This window comes from Lontra canadensis, unplaced genomic scaffold (assembly GCF_010015895.1).
Source record: "Lontra canadensis isolate GAN:19392208 unplaced genomic scaffold, GSC_riverotter_1.0 scaffold2, whole genome shotgun sequence".
Classification (NCBI taxonomy): Eukaryota; Metazoa; Chordata; class Mammalia; order Carnivora; family Mustelidae; genus Lontra; species Lontra canadensis.
In genome coordinates, this window is record NW_022630996.1 from 35,759,266 (window position 1) to 35,779,542 (window position 20,277).

Consider the following 20,277-nt stretch of genomic DNA (forward strand, 5'->3'; position numbering starts at 1 on the left):
CTGGTCAAGAAGCAGGGTGTGGGTGGGATGGTACAAATTTTAGAATGAATGTGGACTTTTGATATTACTAAAATCCACTGCTCTCATCTCTTTGTCCCATGAAGCTGGTTGAATCTATAACCCAGAGCAAAAATTCAACAAATATTTATCGATTCACTTAATCTATTATTTACATCTGTTCTCTCTACTGCTTATTTTCACAAATAACTTAGATTTATTTACTATACAAGTGAACTGAACATTTAGCCAAATAAATAACCGATGATCTTTTGAGTAAGTGTGCCCCACTGTGAGTATATAACAGTGTGGCTGCATGAAAGTCAGACTTTGGTAAACTAAATGTCAGTATACTTGAGGTAAGACCCAAAAGAAATATGCATTACTATATTAATCTTTCTTTCCCCTGTATTTTTTTTTTTAAAAGACACATTTATTCAGCGTCATGATCAGACTATTACATTTAGCAATCAACAGCATGGGTGCAAAAAAAAAAAATCTACATTAAAACCCTTTGTTGGAATGCTTTACACTTTCCACAGAACAGAAACTAAAATAACCTGTTATACAATTAGTCACAAATACAGTCCTCGAGTTTTTTTTGCCCATACACATGAGTATTGTCTAAAACATGTCTTCTTTGTAGCAGCTAGGCCCTGCCACCACTGTGCTTGGCTGAGTTCACAAATCTGTTGTAACCTGTAGCTTCCCTGTCACTTCTCTGGCTCTCCTCTCCTGCTAAGCTTTGTTTCCTGGCAGTAATTAAAACCTTCTGCCACTGCCGTAGCTGCTGCTGCTGCTGGAACCACCATAGCCACCTTGGTTTCGTGGTTTGGCGAAGTACTGGCCTCCACCACCATAAGGGCCAGAGCTTCTGCCTCCAAAATTGCCTCCTTTCATGGGTCCAAAATTTGAGGACTGATTGTTGTAATTGCCAAAATCATTATAGCTTCCACCACCTCCAAAGTTGCTTCCATCATTACCAAATCCGTTATAGCCATCCCCACTGCCACCATATCCACCACCACCTCGACTGCCACCAAAGCCACCTCGACCACTGAAGTTTCCTCCGCGACCAAAGTTGTCATTCCCACCAAAACCACCTCCACGACCACCACTAAAGTTTCCAGAACCACTTCGACCTCTTTGGCTGGATGAAGCACTAGCCATCTCTTGCTTAGAGAGCGCTTTCCTTACTTCACAGTTGTGGCCATTCACAGTATGGTATTTTTGAATGACAATCTTGTCTACAGAATCATGGTCATCAAATGTTACAAAAGCAAAACCCCTCCTTTTGCCACTGCCTCGGTCAGTCATGATCTCAATCACTTCGATTTTCCCATACTGTTCGAAATAATCTCTTAGATGATGTTCTTCAGTGTCTTCTTTAATGCCACCAACAAAAATCTTTTTCACAGTTAAGTGGGCACCAGGTCTTTGAGAATCTTCTCTTGAGACAGCCCTCTTTGGTTCCACAACTCTTCCATCCACCTTGTGTGGCCTTGCATTCATGGCTGCATCCACCTCCTCCACAGTGGCATATGTGACAAACCCAAAGCCTCTGGAGCGCTTGGTGTTTGGGTCTCTCATTACCACACAGTCCGTAAGTGTTCCCCATTGCTCAAAATGGCTCCTCAGACTCTCATCGGTTGTTTCAAAGCTCAGACCTCCGATGAAGAGCTTCCGCAGCTGTTCAGGCTCTTTAGGAGACTCTGACTTAGACATGACGGCGGTGGGAGGGGAGACTTTAACGATGCTTACTCGGCGGCGTCCACGGGCAGAAAGGCTCCCCTGTATTTTTTTTTAAAGATTGTGTTTATTTATTTGAGAGACAGAGACAGAGCATGAGCTGGGGAGCATGGGGGGGATGGAAGGCAAAGGGAGTGGGACCAGCACACTCCCCTGCTGAGCAGGGAGCCTGATGCAGGGCTCAACCCTAGGACCCTGAGATCATGACCTGAGCTGCAGGTAGACACTTAACTGACTGAGCCTCCTGGATGCCCCTTTCTTTCCCCTTTAAATGAGAGAGCATATCCTGGAACAGTAAAATGGGGCTGGGGCTAAAATGATTTAACAGAATCTTCTCTATGGAGAGTTTTTAAATTATGTCAAGATTAGATGAGCATTTTTTAACTGAGTATTTCTTTAGAGATAAGAAAATGAGTTTGAACATTTAGATTCCTCATTTTTCCTTTAGTTTATCTTGCTCTGTTGAAGCCCTGTAACAACTAGTCTCACAGAATCGGCGCCCTTTGCAGGGGACAGCAAGCACCAGCCACGGTGGGGTCCTTGGGAACTGAACTGGTGGTTCTCAAATTTGTCAGGTTGAAGTCATTGAGGTTACAGTGTACTAATTGCTTTGATTTAAAATAAGCTTACAGATTGGCTCCAGTTCAAAATGTTTCTAAATCAAAGAAGGAAAACATATATCCTCTGACAATACCTCTTTCTGCTAACAGGAATTCATGTTTTGCTCAAAGCTGACTCACAGGAAGACATGAATTTTCCCCAAGGACATATACATCTTCCCAGGGTTTTTCCAGGCACAATTCAACAATGGTGAACAATTCCACTGCATGTTTCTAGAAGTGAGTGCTATATAGTATCTATTCTGTACCTGTATCTATTCTTGTTAAGGTCACAATAAATATGTATAAGGATACAGTAATGCAGTAACAGTTATACAGATGTTGTTGTTGTTGTTTTTTAATTTATTTTTGTTTTGACTTCACCAATTCCTTTTTAGTGGAGAGGAAAATAGACTTTACCTGGCACTGACGTAGAGCACAGGGTTGTGTAGGACTTTGCCATCTGAAAGAGCTGTTATAGGTATTTCCTTCATAGGTGCAACCTAAACAGGAAACACAAAAGCAGGAAAAAAGACCAAGAATGAATGTGTGCTTCTTTTATCTTTGGAGCAAAAGAAGTTAGGTCTTCAAGGCCAGACTGGTGATAGTAGGAACCATGATGTTCCTTGGCTATTTTCTCCAAAACACAACTAAGCCTTCTAAATATCCACTTGGTTTTCACTTACATTAATTCTTTGTCTACTGAGAAGATTAACCTCCCAGACAATGTTTTCAAATGGAAAAGCATGAATTGATGAACTATGAACTCTCCTGGCCGAAACGCACGACCTTGCGACTTTATTTATGCCTAGTGAAGTAGGAGGAGGACCAGGGCTAAAATCACCACTATGCAAGGGGATTTTTCATAAGACTTTCATAAGAACAGAAAACTGAAGGTTAAGAGGGAACTTTAAAACATGACAGGAAATAAAAGCAGAAAATTTAAAAAGGAAATGATTGCAAATTTCTATACCACTTAAGACCCTTGACAATCTACCAACTTTACCAATGAAACCTTCCAAGTCTTGCCTCCCAGTTTGAGAGCTATGATTTCACATTTCACTTTGCTTTTACTCTTAGATAGTGAACTGGATTAAGAAATCTGAAACTATAAATGTATGGATTATCACAAGTTAATTCACCAGCCAAAACAGAAGTCATGCTCATTCATTAGCAAAAAACGAAGTAAATCAAAGGCCAGAGATCCTCAAAAACAAGGAAACAACCCAGTCAGCTTAAGTCCCTGTAGAAAGAGCCAAAGAAATAATGGTGCAATGATCAGCCTAGATCTTCATGAGCTCATCCAAATACCACCCTCCATCCGTGTGTTACACTTTCAGGGAAGGTGCACCTGGCTATGCCCTTCATCACTGCATATGAGAGTCTACCAGGCAAAGGGATTTACAAGGCACAGTCTGACTGCTTAGCCCAAGGAGTACAGAAGCAAGAACACACACATAAGATAATGCAGAAATAAAAGGGCCTGCCTCTCTGTACCAATGACTGACTTCTGGCAAGCCAATCAACCACAATCCACATCAGTTTTTCTTGTCTGAGACAGAATACTCGCCCCCTTCCCTGAATTCTTTTAGATATTGGTGTGTTAATAAAATATCCTCTCAATACACCCAAACAGAATAATAAAGGACTGAAGAAAATTTCAAGATACATTTTCATAAACTTAGAACCATGATCTGAATTCCCACAGAATTATGAATGATTGTAAAGAACGCAGGAATACTCTTCTCTCTGGTTCCTACAAATCAAATTACTAAAGTACACAGCTGATTGGAAACATATTAGGGAAATGCTTTCACTATGTATTTTTTAATTTCCTTTGCATGAAGTGTTATAGTGATAAAATGTTCAACCACAGAACCCTTAGCACACTTACGCCAAACCAAAAATGAATACAGTAAATTTTCAACAATGAAAACCAATATAAAACAATTTGGGCTAGCATAAATCTTACTGAACAAACACACTTACAATAGATGTGCCATGTGCATGTCTGATCCACTAACACAGACTCACTTGGATAATAAATAACTTGTTCCAAGAGATGGAGACGGGGAAATCAGAGCACCAAATCCAATTCATGTTAAGTCCAAGTAAATATGAAACGCCTGCCAAGTCTGCCAGTGGAGTTTCCAAATATATTATATATTTTCATCCTCTGGATTTAAGGGGAAAAAAAAAAACTGAAAGAAAGGGTGATTTTCTGCTGCTAATAGAGCAAGCAAAGATCTTGCCTTTTTTACTTTGGAGGAGGAAGTACAGTACAAAACCCACACAGATCAAGCAGGAACGGCAGTGCCAGGTCACGTGTGAAGTGTTCCCAGGAGTAAGACAGGCCTCTCTGGATTATTCCACTCAATATGGGAAAAAACATATTCGAACAAGTGGTCCACAGTGCAGAGAACTCAGCTGTGCTTTCTCCCTCACATAAGGGTCAGTCTGAAGGCTGGCTCCCCCACCTTAATTTAATATATAAAGACCAAGGTACAACTGTGCAGTGCTCATTGCTTAACTGCCCTTGTTCACCTATCAGTCTACCACACCTGAGTCCATGTAACAGATGTCCCAAAATGTTGAATGAGTCTGAAAGAGAGAATAGACTCGAAAGCATCTATAGTAATCCCTTTAGCTATAATCCACATCTCTTCCTTTTTCTACCTACCCTCACCAACATCAGCTAGTACAGAGCCCCAGTATACCAAACATTCTAATAGATTCATACCTAAGAGGATTCTTGGGGTTAAAATAATTTTGGAGTGGGGCTAAAATAATTTTTAGATGGACATTTTCACTGCTCTTTGTGTTTCTGTTCTAAGATAAACATGTTATTTGAGGTGAGACACTAACATGAGCTATGTGAAGACTTATATATGCATACTATCAAACAGAACCTTGTATTTACTCCAGAATTCCCTCTTACTCTCTTTGCCACCAACTTTATGCTGCTAATAAAGCAGACAGGCAGTATCTTGCTCCTCTCTTTATTGAAACCCCAGAGGAGGAATATACAAAGTAACTCTCTTTTTGGGCAGGGTAGGAAGAGAAGCAAAAAAAATATTTCCATCATAACTCAAGGTGCTGCTTCTCAAACTACCTCTAGTGAATGACCAGTTTGTTTTATTTTTCTTCTTCCAATCCAATGTGGACTGCTATCTTCATAAAGCATAATAAAAATGAATTACTAAAAAATTCAATTTAAAAGACTAAGACAAAATACATGCTCAATTTTTTGTTTTATGTGTAACAGGCATGAAATGACTCTGTCAAATTATAATTACCATTTCTAATTGTTTACTCTCTACGTCTGTACTTATCTCAATGTAGATCAGCAATGTAGTCTACAGACCACTAATGACCTGGAAAGCACAATTTGGGTTACACTGCACTGGGGGGTGTCGTGTATGGCGGGGGAAACAACCCAAAAAAACAATCAAAACATTTCAACCTTAGAGCTAGAAGCAAACTTAAAGATAATATACTTAATCTCCTTCACTTCACAGATGAGAAAATTTGCACAGAAAGATTAAAGTGGCTTGGTCAGAGTTAGAAAGCATTAGGTGTGAAACAATAGTAAAACCCATGTCCTGCATGAAATCCACACTTTTACGCCCAGTTTTAGAAGGTGGTATTATTTGGGCACTTTCTAGCACATAATGTCCTTTGCACTGAGAAATTCGTGACCCAGATTAAAATTAAATGACAGCATATTCAGGAACTAAATGAAAGAGTGGGTACATGGGGTAAGCAGAGGAATGGTCAAGCAACCAGCAAAGTAGCTTTTCCTTTTTTTTTTTCTTTCTTTAATTTAAACTTTTTTTTTAGATTTTATTTATTTCTTTATTTCTTTAAGAGAGCGAGAGTGAGAGAGCACAAAGCAGGGAGAGCGGTATGGGGAGCAGCAGGAGCAGCAGAGGGAAAGGGAAAAGCGGACTCCCGCTAAGCAGGGAGCCTGAAGCAGGACTGTATCCCAGGACCCCCAGACCATGACCTGAGCTGAAGGCAACACTTACCAAATGAGTCACCCAGGTGCCCTTCCTTTTTCTTTAAAAATTTGTAAATAAACTTTTGACAAGAGAATTTATAAATATTCATTAGTTTTCTTCTGGTGATAAAAGCTTCTCAGACTCCACAGGCTTCAATAAAACTATCCATACTGCAGCAGGAGGATGTAGCCATTTTCTGATAAAAACCACTATGATATATATTGCGAATCAACAGTTCTCAATCCAGGGCAATTTTGCCTTCTCCCCATCCCCCACCCCGGAGACTTTAATAATATTAGAAGATATTTTCAGTTGTCACACTGGGGGGATAAGGGTGTTACAAGCATCTAGTGGGTAGAGCCCAGGGATGCTGCTAAACATTCTACAAGGCACAACAGAGGATCAACCAACTCAAAATGTCAATCATGCCAACACTGAGAAGCCGTGATCAAAACCATCATATCCCCAAATAGCTCTTCTCTATAAAACTAAAATAATACAAATACAAGCCTAAACTAGCTATACTTCACTTATATGTGTATTTTTTGGGTTTTTATATGTTAAATATTTTCAGGGTGGGGAGGAATTTCAGAGCTTTTTTTTTTTTTTTTTTTTGGTAAACATATACACTCTTGTAGAGAAGCCTGGCCTAGTCAACTAGTCAACTCAGAAAACACATGGTAATGGTAACAGGAAAACACAAATAAACTGAATCCACAATTAAGCAATAAAACTTATTTTTCCTATTAGTTATGACATTTTTCAGCAGCCACATTATCCCAAGGGAGAAAGAATACCACACATTTTCATCATTCTGTTGTTAAAATAGCTGTTAAAAATCATCAGGACCATAAAAATTGGCACTGGCCTTCTAATAAGCCTTAACTCCACCTGGTCTCACCCTAAAAGGCTTAACTTCATCTGTCAGGTTACCATTAGCCTAAAAGCAGAGAACTGGATCTCACCATCACCAATAAAACCCCCTACCCGGCAGGCACCTCACAACAGAGCCCCAGCTTACCTTCCCAGCCTTTTCCTTTCATTCCTAGAACTCCATCTAGGTCCCTGGGATTATCCACCTTCCCTGATCATAACAAACCTGAAGGTGTCTTAAAGCAGGTTCAAGGTCTTCAACCTGGGTTATAGGGCTTTTGCCTCCATCATCCCACTGAAATGTCACTCTCTCTGGCTACAACTGCCTACTACATACCTAATCCAAAGGATAATCAGTCTTTACTTTACAGGACTTCTCTGTGGCTGGCTGACCATACTTCCCTTCTCCTATCCCTCACCCTTCCCATCCCACAACCCACACACCTTCTAGATGTTCTCTTTCAATTATCTGTCCATTCTCTACTCCCACCTCAACTAAGGTGCTGGTGGTTTTCCACCTGAACTACTACAATAGACCCACTGACTGCTCCTCTTGGCTGGGATGGGACATTTTTCAAGTATCCTCCTGCTCCACAACCAGTGGGGCTCTTTCAAATCTGGGTCTTAATCTCATTCACACAATCTCATTCACATGCTCACACTCTATCAATGATTAATGGTTCACAGCCTGGTTGAGGTGTAGACTGACACCTATCCCCACCTTTCTTCTCTAAACCAACTGGATCAGAGCATCTGGAAGGCAGAAGTGGGGGAGGATATAAAACCACTGACCTTTACTATAAAATTCAAAGTTCTTAACATATATAGATCTCTCAGGCTCGGCCTTCACTCACTTTTTCATTTTCTTATCTGCTATCCCCAAACTCGCCACACTGCAGACATGCCGCACTTAGAACCCCCCATGTATATCCAGAAGATCTCACCCTATGATTTTGCAAATGCTGCTCCCTTTTTGAAAAACCCAGATCTCATCCATTCACTCCATCTCTATCATCCCATCAATGACACTTAGGTCACCCAGCCTCTCCTTTGCTTGGCCAACTCCTCCTTCAAGACTCAACTCAAGGTCATGGCCTCTGGGGAGACTTCCTGGAAACTTCCCCACTCAGGATATGCTCCTGTGCTCTTTCTTCATGTGTATGTGGACTTTGAAATGTCCCTGCCCAGGTCCCTTACAGTACTTTGTGTACTTTGTGGACAGTACTTAAGAAATGTCCAATTTCACTAAGAATACATAGTACATACTAACAAGCAGCTATTTCTGTAAGCCACAGGAAAAGAATTTTGAAAAGATGGCATTCCCTGGACCTCCTGTCTCCTCTTCTTGGCAGGTGGACCAATTCAGTTCACTATTCCACTTCCAGAAAAAGCAAAGCTTTCCCAGAGCAACTCAGATGTCAAAGTATGTCTCTGTGAACACTGACTAATCCTACCACCACCACCACCACCACCCCCCACGGACCAGGCAGGCTAGGATGGAACATAATGAAGGGAAGTTCTTGAGCATCTGGTACCTAATGAACCTTAAAAGGGAGAAGCATGTCAACACTTTTCAGCCACCCCCCACCCATGCTGTGCAAGCCTCATCTTCAGTTAATTTTCAGGAGGGTGGGTGCCTTTTCTTCCCAAAATCCATTTTGGTCCCCCAAATTTGTTTTCTTTTTGTCTTTTGTTGGGGGGAGGGTTAGGATGCCAACTGTCATACTTACTTAAAAAGAGAAGTTGGGGTCTTTGAAGTCAGTTCATGCCACATGGTAAAGGGAAGCAGAGCAGACAGCACTGCCATTCTTTGCTGCTTCCAGGCCGCCTGATAGGGTAGCCCCAGCCTTTAGACTTGGTCAATAATCCCCAAATTACCCCAGTCCAATACAAATTTTTAATGAAGCACTTTTCAGACACAGTTTTCCAGAAACATATGGAAGTATAATCAAGAGGGATAAACATAAAATCTGACTAGCCATTCTCAGGCTTATATCGTGTCCTTACGAGTTCATTTAAAACAGGCTTTTATTACTCTCCAAGGCTGTACCTACCTTGAATCCTGAAGGCAATTCTGCTTATTTTTGGCTAATGGGAATTTTATGGTCAAACCATTTCCTCAGTCCCAAGAGAAAGAATCAGCCCCATGAACTGAGTTCTTAAAGAGTAAGTAGTGTGTGCCCCCCATAACATTCTTTTTCATGGCTTTTTTGTGTTCCAATTAGAAAATTAAATATGTGATTGAAATGAAATAATCAACAATAGAAAAAGAAATGGCAGAAAGCAATTTTACTTAGTTTTTGATGGCTTTATGAATAAAATCCCAAATATGCAGAAATATTAGATGAGGACAGATGATTTGCAAATTCAACTCACTCCACCAGTATAAAGGAACACAAAATCTCCAGGTGCCTTACTTGGACTTCTAATCTATGTGTTTATTGGAGATGTCAAGTAAGGAAATTGTAGCCTATAGAGCCAGTCTCATAAGTTCATAAGATTATAGTATATACAATATCTGGCATTGATATTCAGGTAATAAAACAGATTCTATGAGCCACAAATAAATTGGGCTTCTATGCAATAAAATATGTTTTCAAACTTTTAGTGTAATTAACACAATAAAGGAAATATGCAATGCATTAAGGGAGAAAAATGCTTGCAACAACTTTTTTATAGGAGCCGCATCACCCATCACTCTTGCATTTGATCTGTTCTTACCATAAATTCTTTTTTTTATTTAAATTCAATTAGCCAACATATAGTACATTAGCTTCAGATGTGGAGTTCAATAATTAATCCATCAGTTGAGTATAACGCCCAGTGCTCATCATATCACGTACCCTCCTCAATGCTGATCACCCAATTACACCATACCCTCACCCACCTCCCCTCAAGCAACCCTCAGTTTGTTTCCTATAGTTAAGTCTCTCATGTTTTTTCTCCCTCTCTGATGACTTCCCATTCAGTTTTTCTTCCCTTCCCCTATGATCCCATGTGCTGTTTCTTATATTCCACATATGAGTGAAACTATAGGATAATTGTCTTTCTCTGATTGACTTATTTCACTCAGCATAATACCCTCCAGTTCTATCCATGTCAATGCAAATAGTAAGTATTCATCCTGTCTGGTGGCTGAATAATATTCCATGGCCTAAATATCTCACATCTTTTTTATCCATTCATCTATCCACAGGCATATCAGCTCTTTCCATAATTTGGCTATTGTAGACATTGCTGCTATAAACATTAGGGTGCAGGTGCCCCTTCAGATCACCACATTTGTATCTCGGGTTGATACCTAGTAGTGCAATTACGGAATGGAAGAAGATATTTGCAAATGACATACCATAAACTCTTCTGAACATGGGAGTGCTTCTCCCTCTCAGTAGAATTGGCATTGCCATGGCTGGCCAGCCCTTCTATCCTTAGCACCCCATTGTTAAACAACCAGCACCCACTGCTCCTCATCAGACAAAGGAGAAAGAACTGACGGGAGCTCATATGGAGTAAATATGGGAAAAAAAAAAAGAAAAGAAAAGAAAAGAAAAGAAACTTCCTGTGAAGTTTTCAGACTGGTTTTCTAATGTGGGCAGGCAAAATGTCACTAGAGGTCATTTCCGAAGGTGGGATCCAAAAAACATTTTCAGAAATATTAATAAAGAATCCTCCAACAAGAGAAAAGGAAAGAAGAGAAAAAATACAAATCATTGTGTAATTATTACAGGTGAGGCACTGTCCTTGGAGTTTTCACATGTGATTTCATTTTATCCTCACAGAAAGAATTCTAGGACAGAAAATTTTACCCTTAGTTTTTTAAATAAGAACTCAAGAAAAGCTGAGTTACTTTGTCCAGGTCATACAGCCATTCTTTTTATCTTGCTCAAAGATCCATGGTCCATTCATTATTTGGTTCCCGCCAGGCGCACAGAGGAAGCTTAGAATGTGGCAGCTTCCAAAGCAAAAATGATATCTGGAGAACACAACATGTTCCCTTTCGGTGATACTTTAAAATCATGCTCCAGTGATGTCTAAAGCTAATATTATAAAGTAAAATAAATGCAGGTTTTGTGGCCAAAGAGGCAAGACCTGATTTTGTGGGTCTATGTTTAAACTCTGTTCCGAAGGTCCTTACCTTGGGCTACCAACCATGCCATGCTTGAGGCTTGTTGAAGCAACAAATAATAAGAGATAATAAGGATCAAAAGATCAAACTCAAACATCTAAGGTTGGATTCATGCGTTTTTCAAAACAGGAACATGTTTCAGTTTGGGGCACATGGCAGCAACCTAAGAAAATAAGATTTATTTGAAGACAGCCAAACACCAACAACATCACAGGATAAATTATGGTGGCCACAAAGAGTCATGAATGGAGCCCTCAGTTTCCCCACAGTAATTTCAAGGACATCAATGAAAATCTCTGACTAGCATGAAGAAAAATGAGCTATAAACAACACACATATGAAATGCCATCTTGTGATTAATGAATTGCATTGCACTATTTTTACACTTTGGGAAGCATATTACACAGATGTAAACTTTATGGTTGATTAAATAGGATGTTCAGGGCTTATTGCAGAAAAATTGTCAGAAATAATCTACCATCCCCATTTTTCTTTTACCTTTTATTTTGAAATAATTATAGATTCACGGGAAGATACAAAAAAAAAAAATCTTTTTCCATGCACCTTTCACCCAACCTCCCCTAGTGTTAATATCTTTAATAGCTATAATATAATATCAAAATCAGGAATGGACATTGGTGTAGTCCACAGAACCTACTCAGACTTTACTGGCTTTACACGTGCTCCTGTGTGTCTGGGTGTGTGTGTTTCTATGCAGTTTCACCATATGTGCATCTTTGTGTAACCAACAAACATTCAGAACGGTATTATCACAACAAAGCCCTCTCAGGCTATTCATTTATTAGTACACTCACTCCACTTTTTAGTAACCTCCATCCCTAAGCCTGGACAACTGCTAATCAACTCTCCATCTATATAATTTTGTTACTCAAGAATGTTACATAAATGGAATCACAGTATGCAGCCTTTTGAGATTGGCTCTTTTCTTTCAGGATAATTGTTTTGACATCCATCCAAGAAGTTTTTGCACAGATCAATAGCTTATTCCTTTCTATTGCCAAGTTTCATTCCACGGTAGGATACATCAGTTTGACCATTCACTGACTGAAGACCATGTGGGTTGCTTCCAGCTTTTGCCTATTATGAGTAAAGCTGCTGTGAACATTTGTGTACAGAGTTTTGAGGTCACACTGGTTTTCATTTTACTGGAATTGCCCAAGAGAGCAATTGTTAGGTTATAGGGTAAGTATGTACTTAGTTCTATAAACCATTATACTCATGTTCAGAGTAGCTGAATCATTTGATTTTTTTACCAGCAATATGTGAGAGATTTTCTACATCTTCACCAGCACTTGGTGTTAATCATGCTATTTTTTTCTTTAGTCATTTTGATAGGTGAGTTGTAATACCTCGCTGTGGTTTTGATTTGCATTTTCCTAATGGCTAATGATGTTGAGTAACTTTTCATGAGTTTTCTTGCCATCTGTGTATGCAATATGGTGAAACACCTCCTCATATCTCTTTCCCACTAAGATTTTTTTGTTCTCTTCACAAGGCCTTCCCCAAATCAAAAATGTTTACTGAAGTTCATTAATTTTTCCATTTTGTGGACAGTGTTTTGGTGTCAAATCTAAAAAACTCTTTGCCCAACCATAGGGCCCACAGATTTTCTCCTATATGCTTTTTGTACATGTTTTATAGTTCTGTGTTTCACATTTAAGTTCACGATAAATTTTCAATTAATTTTTATATAACATGTGAAGTTTAAATCATGTTCATTTTTTTGCCTGTGCGTGTCTAATTCTTCCCACACCAGATGTTGAAAGGGTCAGTCTTCTTCCATTGAATTGCCTTGGCACCTTTGTCAAAGTCAGTTGTGCATTTTGCGTGAGTCTATTTCTGGGCTTTCCATTCTGATCCACTGATATATACATCTACCCCTCTGCTGTACCACATTGTCTTTATTACTGCAGCTATATTTTTAAGTCTTAAAAATGGGTAGACTGATTTTTTCCCCCTTTACTCTTGTTTTTCAAAATTGTTTTGGTTATTCTAGGTCTTTTGCCTTTTTATATAAATTTTCGAATAAGCTTTTCTATGTCTACAAAATACACCTGTGGGGCATGCCCCTTTTTATACCATTAAAAAAAATGTTTATATGGGAAAAATCAGGCTTGATGCACACATTGCCTAGGAGCCTCTCCTCTGCAGGATGAAGCCTGCCTGTATTTGCCAATTACACTTTTAGCAAGCATTTGTCAAAGAGCAGTCCAAGGGCTAAGGGCACCCCTTGGGGGTTGAGGGTGGGAAGCCATTAAAATGCAGATTCTTACAGCCCATCTTTTTCTTCTTATCTGCTACCTCCTTTACCTAAGCTCTTTTCTAGAAGGTTTGAGCTGAGCCTCATTTGCGTGGGAGGATTTTAGGACTATGTGGCCAGCAGAAAAGACGTCTGATTAAACAGCCCAAACATATTTGTAGAGTCGTCTGGGAGACTGTGTGTGGCCCCCCTCTGATCTCCTGCCACGGAAACTGAGGGAGGTCTTCGTTACATTTGAAACATGGGTAGATAAGGGCATTAAAAAGAAAAATTCAGCCTCTAAAAACAGGAAAAAACTGAAAAAGACCTTCACCTATGGGCAGAAGCTGTAGAAGAGACTGCCAGATATCTGACAAGAAAAGCAGTCACTGATAGGCATGATCATACTTGAAGAGGGCTGAGGAGAAATCGCCACCAACAGAGAAACCCGCACCTCATCCAACATGGAGTTCATGGAGAGGTGCTGAATGGGAGCTCTGTACTATCAATCATCTTCACTTCCTAAACCCTAAAACCATGGATTTCTGGGTTTCAGCCTGTCAACAAAGGCTTATCTTTTAAAATGTGTTTCTTTTGTTAGTGTTAAAAAGAAGAAAAACATTGAACACCTACCATGTAGTCCGTGGTGCACTGCTAATGTTTAATAATCAACTCTACAAAAGGGAAAAGCCTGATTTTGTAGGGTGTTCCAGTTTCCAAGGTGTAAATCCTCCCACCACAGTCAATTTTGAACTACCATGATGTTCCTGAGCAAAGAGTTGGGAAGACAAGCACTGTACACAGAACTATGCATTTTAACATTGGAGGCAATTGGGTCTGTGAAGCTTCTTCTCTTCCTAAGAGCAGACAAAGAATACTTGGTTAGAGTTTAGGGCATTTGATTGGCATCAGAGGTTAGGCTGTTTATTTTATATACCTAGATAAATAACTTAAGAACACCAACAGTCACATCGTTTCAGTTTTGACTTTATATCTCACCCTCCTCCTAAGACTCCTCCTACACACAAACTCAGAATAACCAGAAGAACGTTAATTCCAGTGGTTTCCAAGCCTTTTGAACATCAGAACCACATCGTTGTTAATTAAGAATACAGATACCCGGTGGAAACAACCTAAATGTCCACTGCTGGGTGAATTAATAAGCAAAAGATGCTATCTACACACAACGAATTCTTATTTGGCCTCAAAAAAGAAAGGAATTATGATACATGCTACAACACAAATGAACCTTTAAAATACTATGTTAGGTGAAATAAGCCAGTTCCCAAAGGACAAACGTGGTATAATTCCACTTCTACAAGATACCCAGAAGAGGCAAATTCACAGAGACAGAGAGTAGAATAGAGGTTACTGGGGGCTGAGAATGGAGAATAGGGAGTTACTGTTTAGTGGGATGAGTTTCAGCTTGGGAAACTCATTTAAGAACTTGCAAAAGTTCTTAAAATGGACAGTGGTGATGGTTGCACAACAATGCAAACACATTTAATGCCACCGAACTATACATTTTTAAATGGCAATTATGCTGTATATATTTTACCACAATTAAAAAAAAAAAAAAGAATACAGATGTCTGGGTCTCACTCACTGGAAACTACAATTCACTTGGTCTGGAGTGGGACTCCAGAATCTGAATATCTCACATCAGCCCTGGCAATGCTGAGACGCATCTAGGTTCAGGACGGCTGTGTTTTACAGAAGACAAAACGAAGATCCAGAAAGAGGTGGATTGGCAAAGGTCAAGTAACGAGTGACAGAGCTGGGAACTGATTCTGCATCTAATTCCAAGTCTAGTCCAGTTTCACTTCATTCTTCAAATGACAGAATTTCTATGCCTATCCTCTAATCCACAGGCCTCAGAGCACAGAATTTCCTTGTCTAGATGCCTGTACATATTACCCTGGCTTTTGCATTTAGCTCCTCAATGTGGCCTTCCCTTTGGAGGTTTCAAGCTGTCACCCTTGCATTCGCAGCCTCATCAAGGTGGCCATACCACAGTCCCCGGAATCCAAAACGTCAAAAACTCCAAGCGCATTTTTAAATCTGACCCCTCTGCCTGCCCCAGGTATGGCTCAGAGAATGCCCAGACATTCTCAGGTAGTCAGAGAGCTGCCTCATGTGGTAAACCTCAGCTGGTCAATGCCCAAGCATGTCTGCAGATAAACATCTTGAGCCCTTTAACCAGCGAGCTACTAGAAACATAATTAGCTGGCTCCAGTGTAAATAAGCTCATCTGAGTGAAGGATGCACTCAAGTTCATGGACATACCAATGTACTTTGTTCACCATTATCATCAGTACAGCTAAATGTCAGCCTCTCCAGCAGACAGATTTCTAAGGCAAATACACATTAGCTCTCAGGATGAGACTCCTCTCAAAAAGAAAGCCTAGAACATTGGTCTTAAAAGGAAAAAAAAAAAAAAAAGTGCAAGTTTTTTTCTGAAGATAAAGAGAGTAGGCACCGATCAAAGCCCAAGGAGAATGGTTATAATTGCAGCATGATGATCATTTTTAAAATAAGACATAGATGCATGTACATTCATGCATCATCATAAATAGATACATGTCACACATACAGACATACTGTCAATTTTGCAATTGCCAAACTCAAGCAGGAAATCAAAGAGAACCTAGGACAGTGGTGTTGGGGGCTTCTGTGTCAAATCATTTCTTTCCTGTAGTTTCTAATGATGCACCCCAACTTTCCACTCAGAACCTCTCAATATTTTTTTTCTTGGTCGGATAGCCTCCGTGAAACAATGCCATTAGAAGCCTCAGAGGAGATTAGAGTGTTCTGATTCCAAGACATTTTCAGATGATAAGCATCACTGTGATTTCATTCCTATAGTGAAACATAGGACAGCAGAGGGGGAAAATCATCTTCAAGAGCAGAGAGGTTTTACTCTTCATGGCGGGCAAGTTACAAGCAGTCACAGAATAGTTTTAAGAGCAGCTGCAGAAAACTCAAAGCTAAATTAGAGGTGTGTTCTATATGCTGTGATAAAAGGAAACAGAAAATCATACCAAATTGATGGTAATTAGGAAATCTGAAGTCATCGTTTCATAATATTATTGGGTAACTTTGCACAAGACAAGGAAAGAGCTACCAAAAATTACACTGAGGTTATCACCAAGTCTGTTAACACTAAAAACACACTAGAGTCAGTACCACATTAAAATACACAGAGGTTGGTGATTTTAAGGATTTTTTTTAACCTTATATGGATTTCAGTGAAGAAACAGTAAAGTATCGGGAATCTAGGGCTGATTTATAAACATTCATCCATTCTTCATTCCTGTTTATACATTGTTATTTTCTCCCTTGAATTCTTACTCAACTCTGTTTTAAGCCATGCAGAATCCCCAAAGGACTTACGATGTGTTAAGATGCATATGACTCAATAGTAACGCACTTTTTGAGTCCTAACTAGGGAAGGCTGAAATTTGGCCCAAACTTTCCTGCCTTCCTCCAACTTCCCTTTTTCCAACGTATAATCAATAGGCCACCACTATGTGCCAGGCAGTGATCACAGCTGAGATCACTATAGCCGCTGCCCTCACAGAGCCTCCAGTTTAGTGGCTGTTACAGAAAATCAAAATATTCAAACACATTTGTGCCTCCTCTTAAGAAGGAGGGATACTTCATTTTATTACAAGTGGCTGTGGAGTTAAGGAAGTGATTCTTCGGTTCTCAGGTGAGAACCGAAGAAAGGGTACAGGTTAACTAGATGACATCAGATGGGAAAGCAGCATGTGCAAAAGCCTATGGCAGGAGGTGGGCACAGAACATGGGGAAACGATAAAAGGTCTTCTCTCTGGAGAAGTCCAGGATAAGAGAAGGATAGAGGAGAGGCAGGAGCCGGACTTTGCAGGGCTTGGTGGCCACCAGCCCAGAGGAAGAGAGAGAATAGCCAAGAGCCAGCATTTGTTAGCAGAACAGTATGCAGTGTGATCTGTGGGCTATCTTCTAGCTCCAAGCACCATTCTCCATGGATTTGTCTACTTGCCATGCATCTCAGAACGATTCTGAGTATGAGTCGTAGAATTCTAAGATGGACCCCAAGATTTCTACTCCCTAATATATCCACCTTGTGTAATCCCTGGGCTTTGACTGTGGGCAAGACCTGTGGATGTGATGAATGGCACTCCTGTGATTAGAGTATCTCGCCTAGTGAAGATAGAGTTTGCAGGTATAATTAACATTCTTTTTTTTTTTTAAGATTTTAGTTATTTATTTGACAGACAGGGATCACAAGTAGGCAGAGAGGCAGGTAGAGAGAGAGGAAGGGAAGCAGGCTCCCCGCTGAGCAGAAAGCTCGATGCGGGGCTGGATCCCAGGACTCTGGAATCACGACCTGAGCCGAAGGCAGAGGACTTTTGAGTTATTAAAAAAGGAGATTAACCTGAGTGGGCATGACCTACTACATGAGCCCTTTAAAAGGTTCTATAGGTCAGAGAGATGCTCTCCTACTGATCCTGAAGAAACAAGCCATTCTATAGTTGCAAGGAACTAAATTCTACTAATAACAACATGAGCTTCAAAGATGATCTTGAGCTTCAGACGAACCCCCAGCCCTGGCTGACCCTGAATGGAGATTTATGAGACCCAACTAAGCTGTGTTAGAAGCCTAACCCGTGGAAACCTTAAGATAATAAATAAGTATTATTTTAGGCCACTACATTTGTCATTACTTATTATTTCCCAATAGAAACTTCACAGACTATGCATCAGTAGCTGAATGGTGAGAACACCTGTGTTCTAACACAGCTATCAGGCCCATACCTGACTGAAGCACTTTGCATATGATACAAAAGGGAGACCAGGGCCACCAGCGCCTTCGCCACAATGAAAACATCCTCAACTTGCCCACTTTAGAAAAGTGAAAACTGGGGTGCCTGGGTGGCTCAGTCATTAAGCATCTGCCTTTGGCTCAGGTCATGACCCCAGAATCCTGGGATTAAACCCTGCATCAGGCCCCCTGCTCAGCAGGAAGCCTGCTTCTCCCTCTCCCACTCCCCCTGCTTATGTTCCCTCTCTCACTGTGTCTATGTCAAATAAATAAATAAAATCTTTAACAAAAAAAAAAAAAAAGAATGAAAACTGATCCACCCAAGCCCACAACAAGCCTTGGAAATCTAACCTTCTAACTTAAAGGCAACCACAAACTCTTCATTTAAACTGCTTTCCAAAAATCTTACAGAATTTAAAAAACAAAGACCCTGAATAAATGGGTTGGGACAAGTCTGACAAGGAAAGTCGATCTCTGTTTCATGTTTTAAGAACTAAAACAGATTTTTATAAAGTATGATTTTAATGTTAACAAGATATTTTTAAACAAATAGGGTCATTTTTATTTAAATGCCAAAAGAGCCTGGTTTATATTATGGGAAACCAATCTATGTAATACATCATTTTATACATATTTTTCAGTTAGAGAAAAAGAAGGGGGGAAATAAAGCCCTCTAGTTCTTTGTCTTGTTATTTTTTTTCTTGTCTTTAAAAACCTATAAACAACCCCCGCCCTCGAATTTCTGGGGCTGAGTAGATAAAATTAGTTACACTGTATAAGTTAAAATATATATGCAGGCATTCCATCAATCTAACGATTTCATCAAGAAACATATCAGAAATTCTCCTAAGCTCAAAATCATGGTAAAAATAACAGTGGCCTTGGAATTGAGTAGCTGAATGGTGAAATGTTTTCCAAAGCAATGCAGTTTCTCAGGATGTTTTAAGTGATATGTTAGGGTTTCAGCATTACAACTGCTAGAAGTAAAGCTAATGGATACTTTCGTTTGGTTGAAAATAGAGGCTGGCTCTGGAAAGTAAATGGTTATCTCCAGGAAAGGGTACCAGCTGGTCAGAGTGTAGAGGGGGAGAAAGCTTTACTGCGACTATAGATGCTTTGTGTAGTTTTAATTGTATGAATCCATTCTCTATTAAAAATATTTTAGGGTGCCTAGGTGGCTCAGTGGGTTAAGCCTCTGCCTTCTGCTCAGGTCATGATCTCAGGGTTCTGGGATCAACACCTGCATCGGGCTCTTTGCCCCGAAGGGAGCCTGCTTCCTCCTCTCTCTCTCTCTGCCTGCCTCTCTGCCTACTTGTGATCTCTGTCAAATAAATAAATAAAATCTTAAAAAAAAAAAAATTAGGAAAGTAGGCATATACATACTCACAAAAGACTAAAGCTCATCTAAATTGTCTCACGGGGGCACTGCTGCCATATAAACAGTCATGAATACAAAGGAGAAAAAAAAGTTAGGGGTTCCAAAAAAAATGTCAGTTAGTAAGAAAAGCCGCCGCCTCCTAAGCCAAATGTTGTTTCTAATCACCTCCACAAAACTCAGCCCACACATTTCCTCTGAAATTGCAGGCCCACCCAGGTTATTGAAGCCCGTGAAGGGAGAAGGGGTGTGGCAAAGGCAAAGAAAAAACGGAGGTCAGTGTGGCCTTCTCTCCTTTATTTCTGGAGCCCTACTGATTCTCCAGGTCTCTCCTCCCTTCTTATCTCACAGGCAGTGTGATATCAGGAATAGGAGCAGTGGGAGTCTAAGTCCCCTCCCCCACCTCTCAGCAACTGTGGGATCTTCAACCAACAGCACTTCAGATCCTTAAACATCAGTTTCCCAATCTGTTAAATCAGAATAACAATAA

General features: G+C 40.1%; 1 protein-coding gene across 2 annotated transcripts in view; it reads right to left on the bottom strand.

Annotated features, from left to right (window-relative positions):
* BMPER (BMP binding endothelial regulator) overlaps positions 1–20,277 on the bottom strand; it is a 245,416-nt gene that overhangs the window by 183,673 nt on the left and 41,466 nt on the right. For both annotated transcript variants that reach the window (XM_032871821.1, XM_032871814.1), the window contains exon 4: positions 2,766–2,848. In XM_032871821.1, coding sequence (XP_032727712.1) covers positions 2,766–2,848 — 83 coding nt within the window. The remainder of the gene's footprint in view (positions 1–2,765; positions 2,849–20,277) is intronic.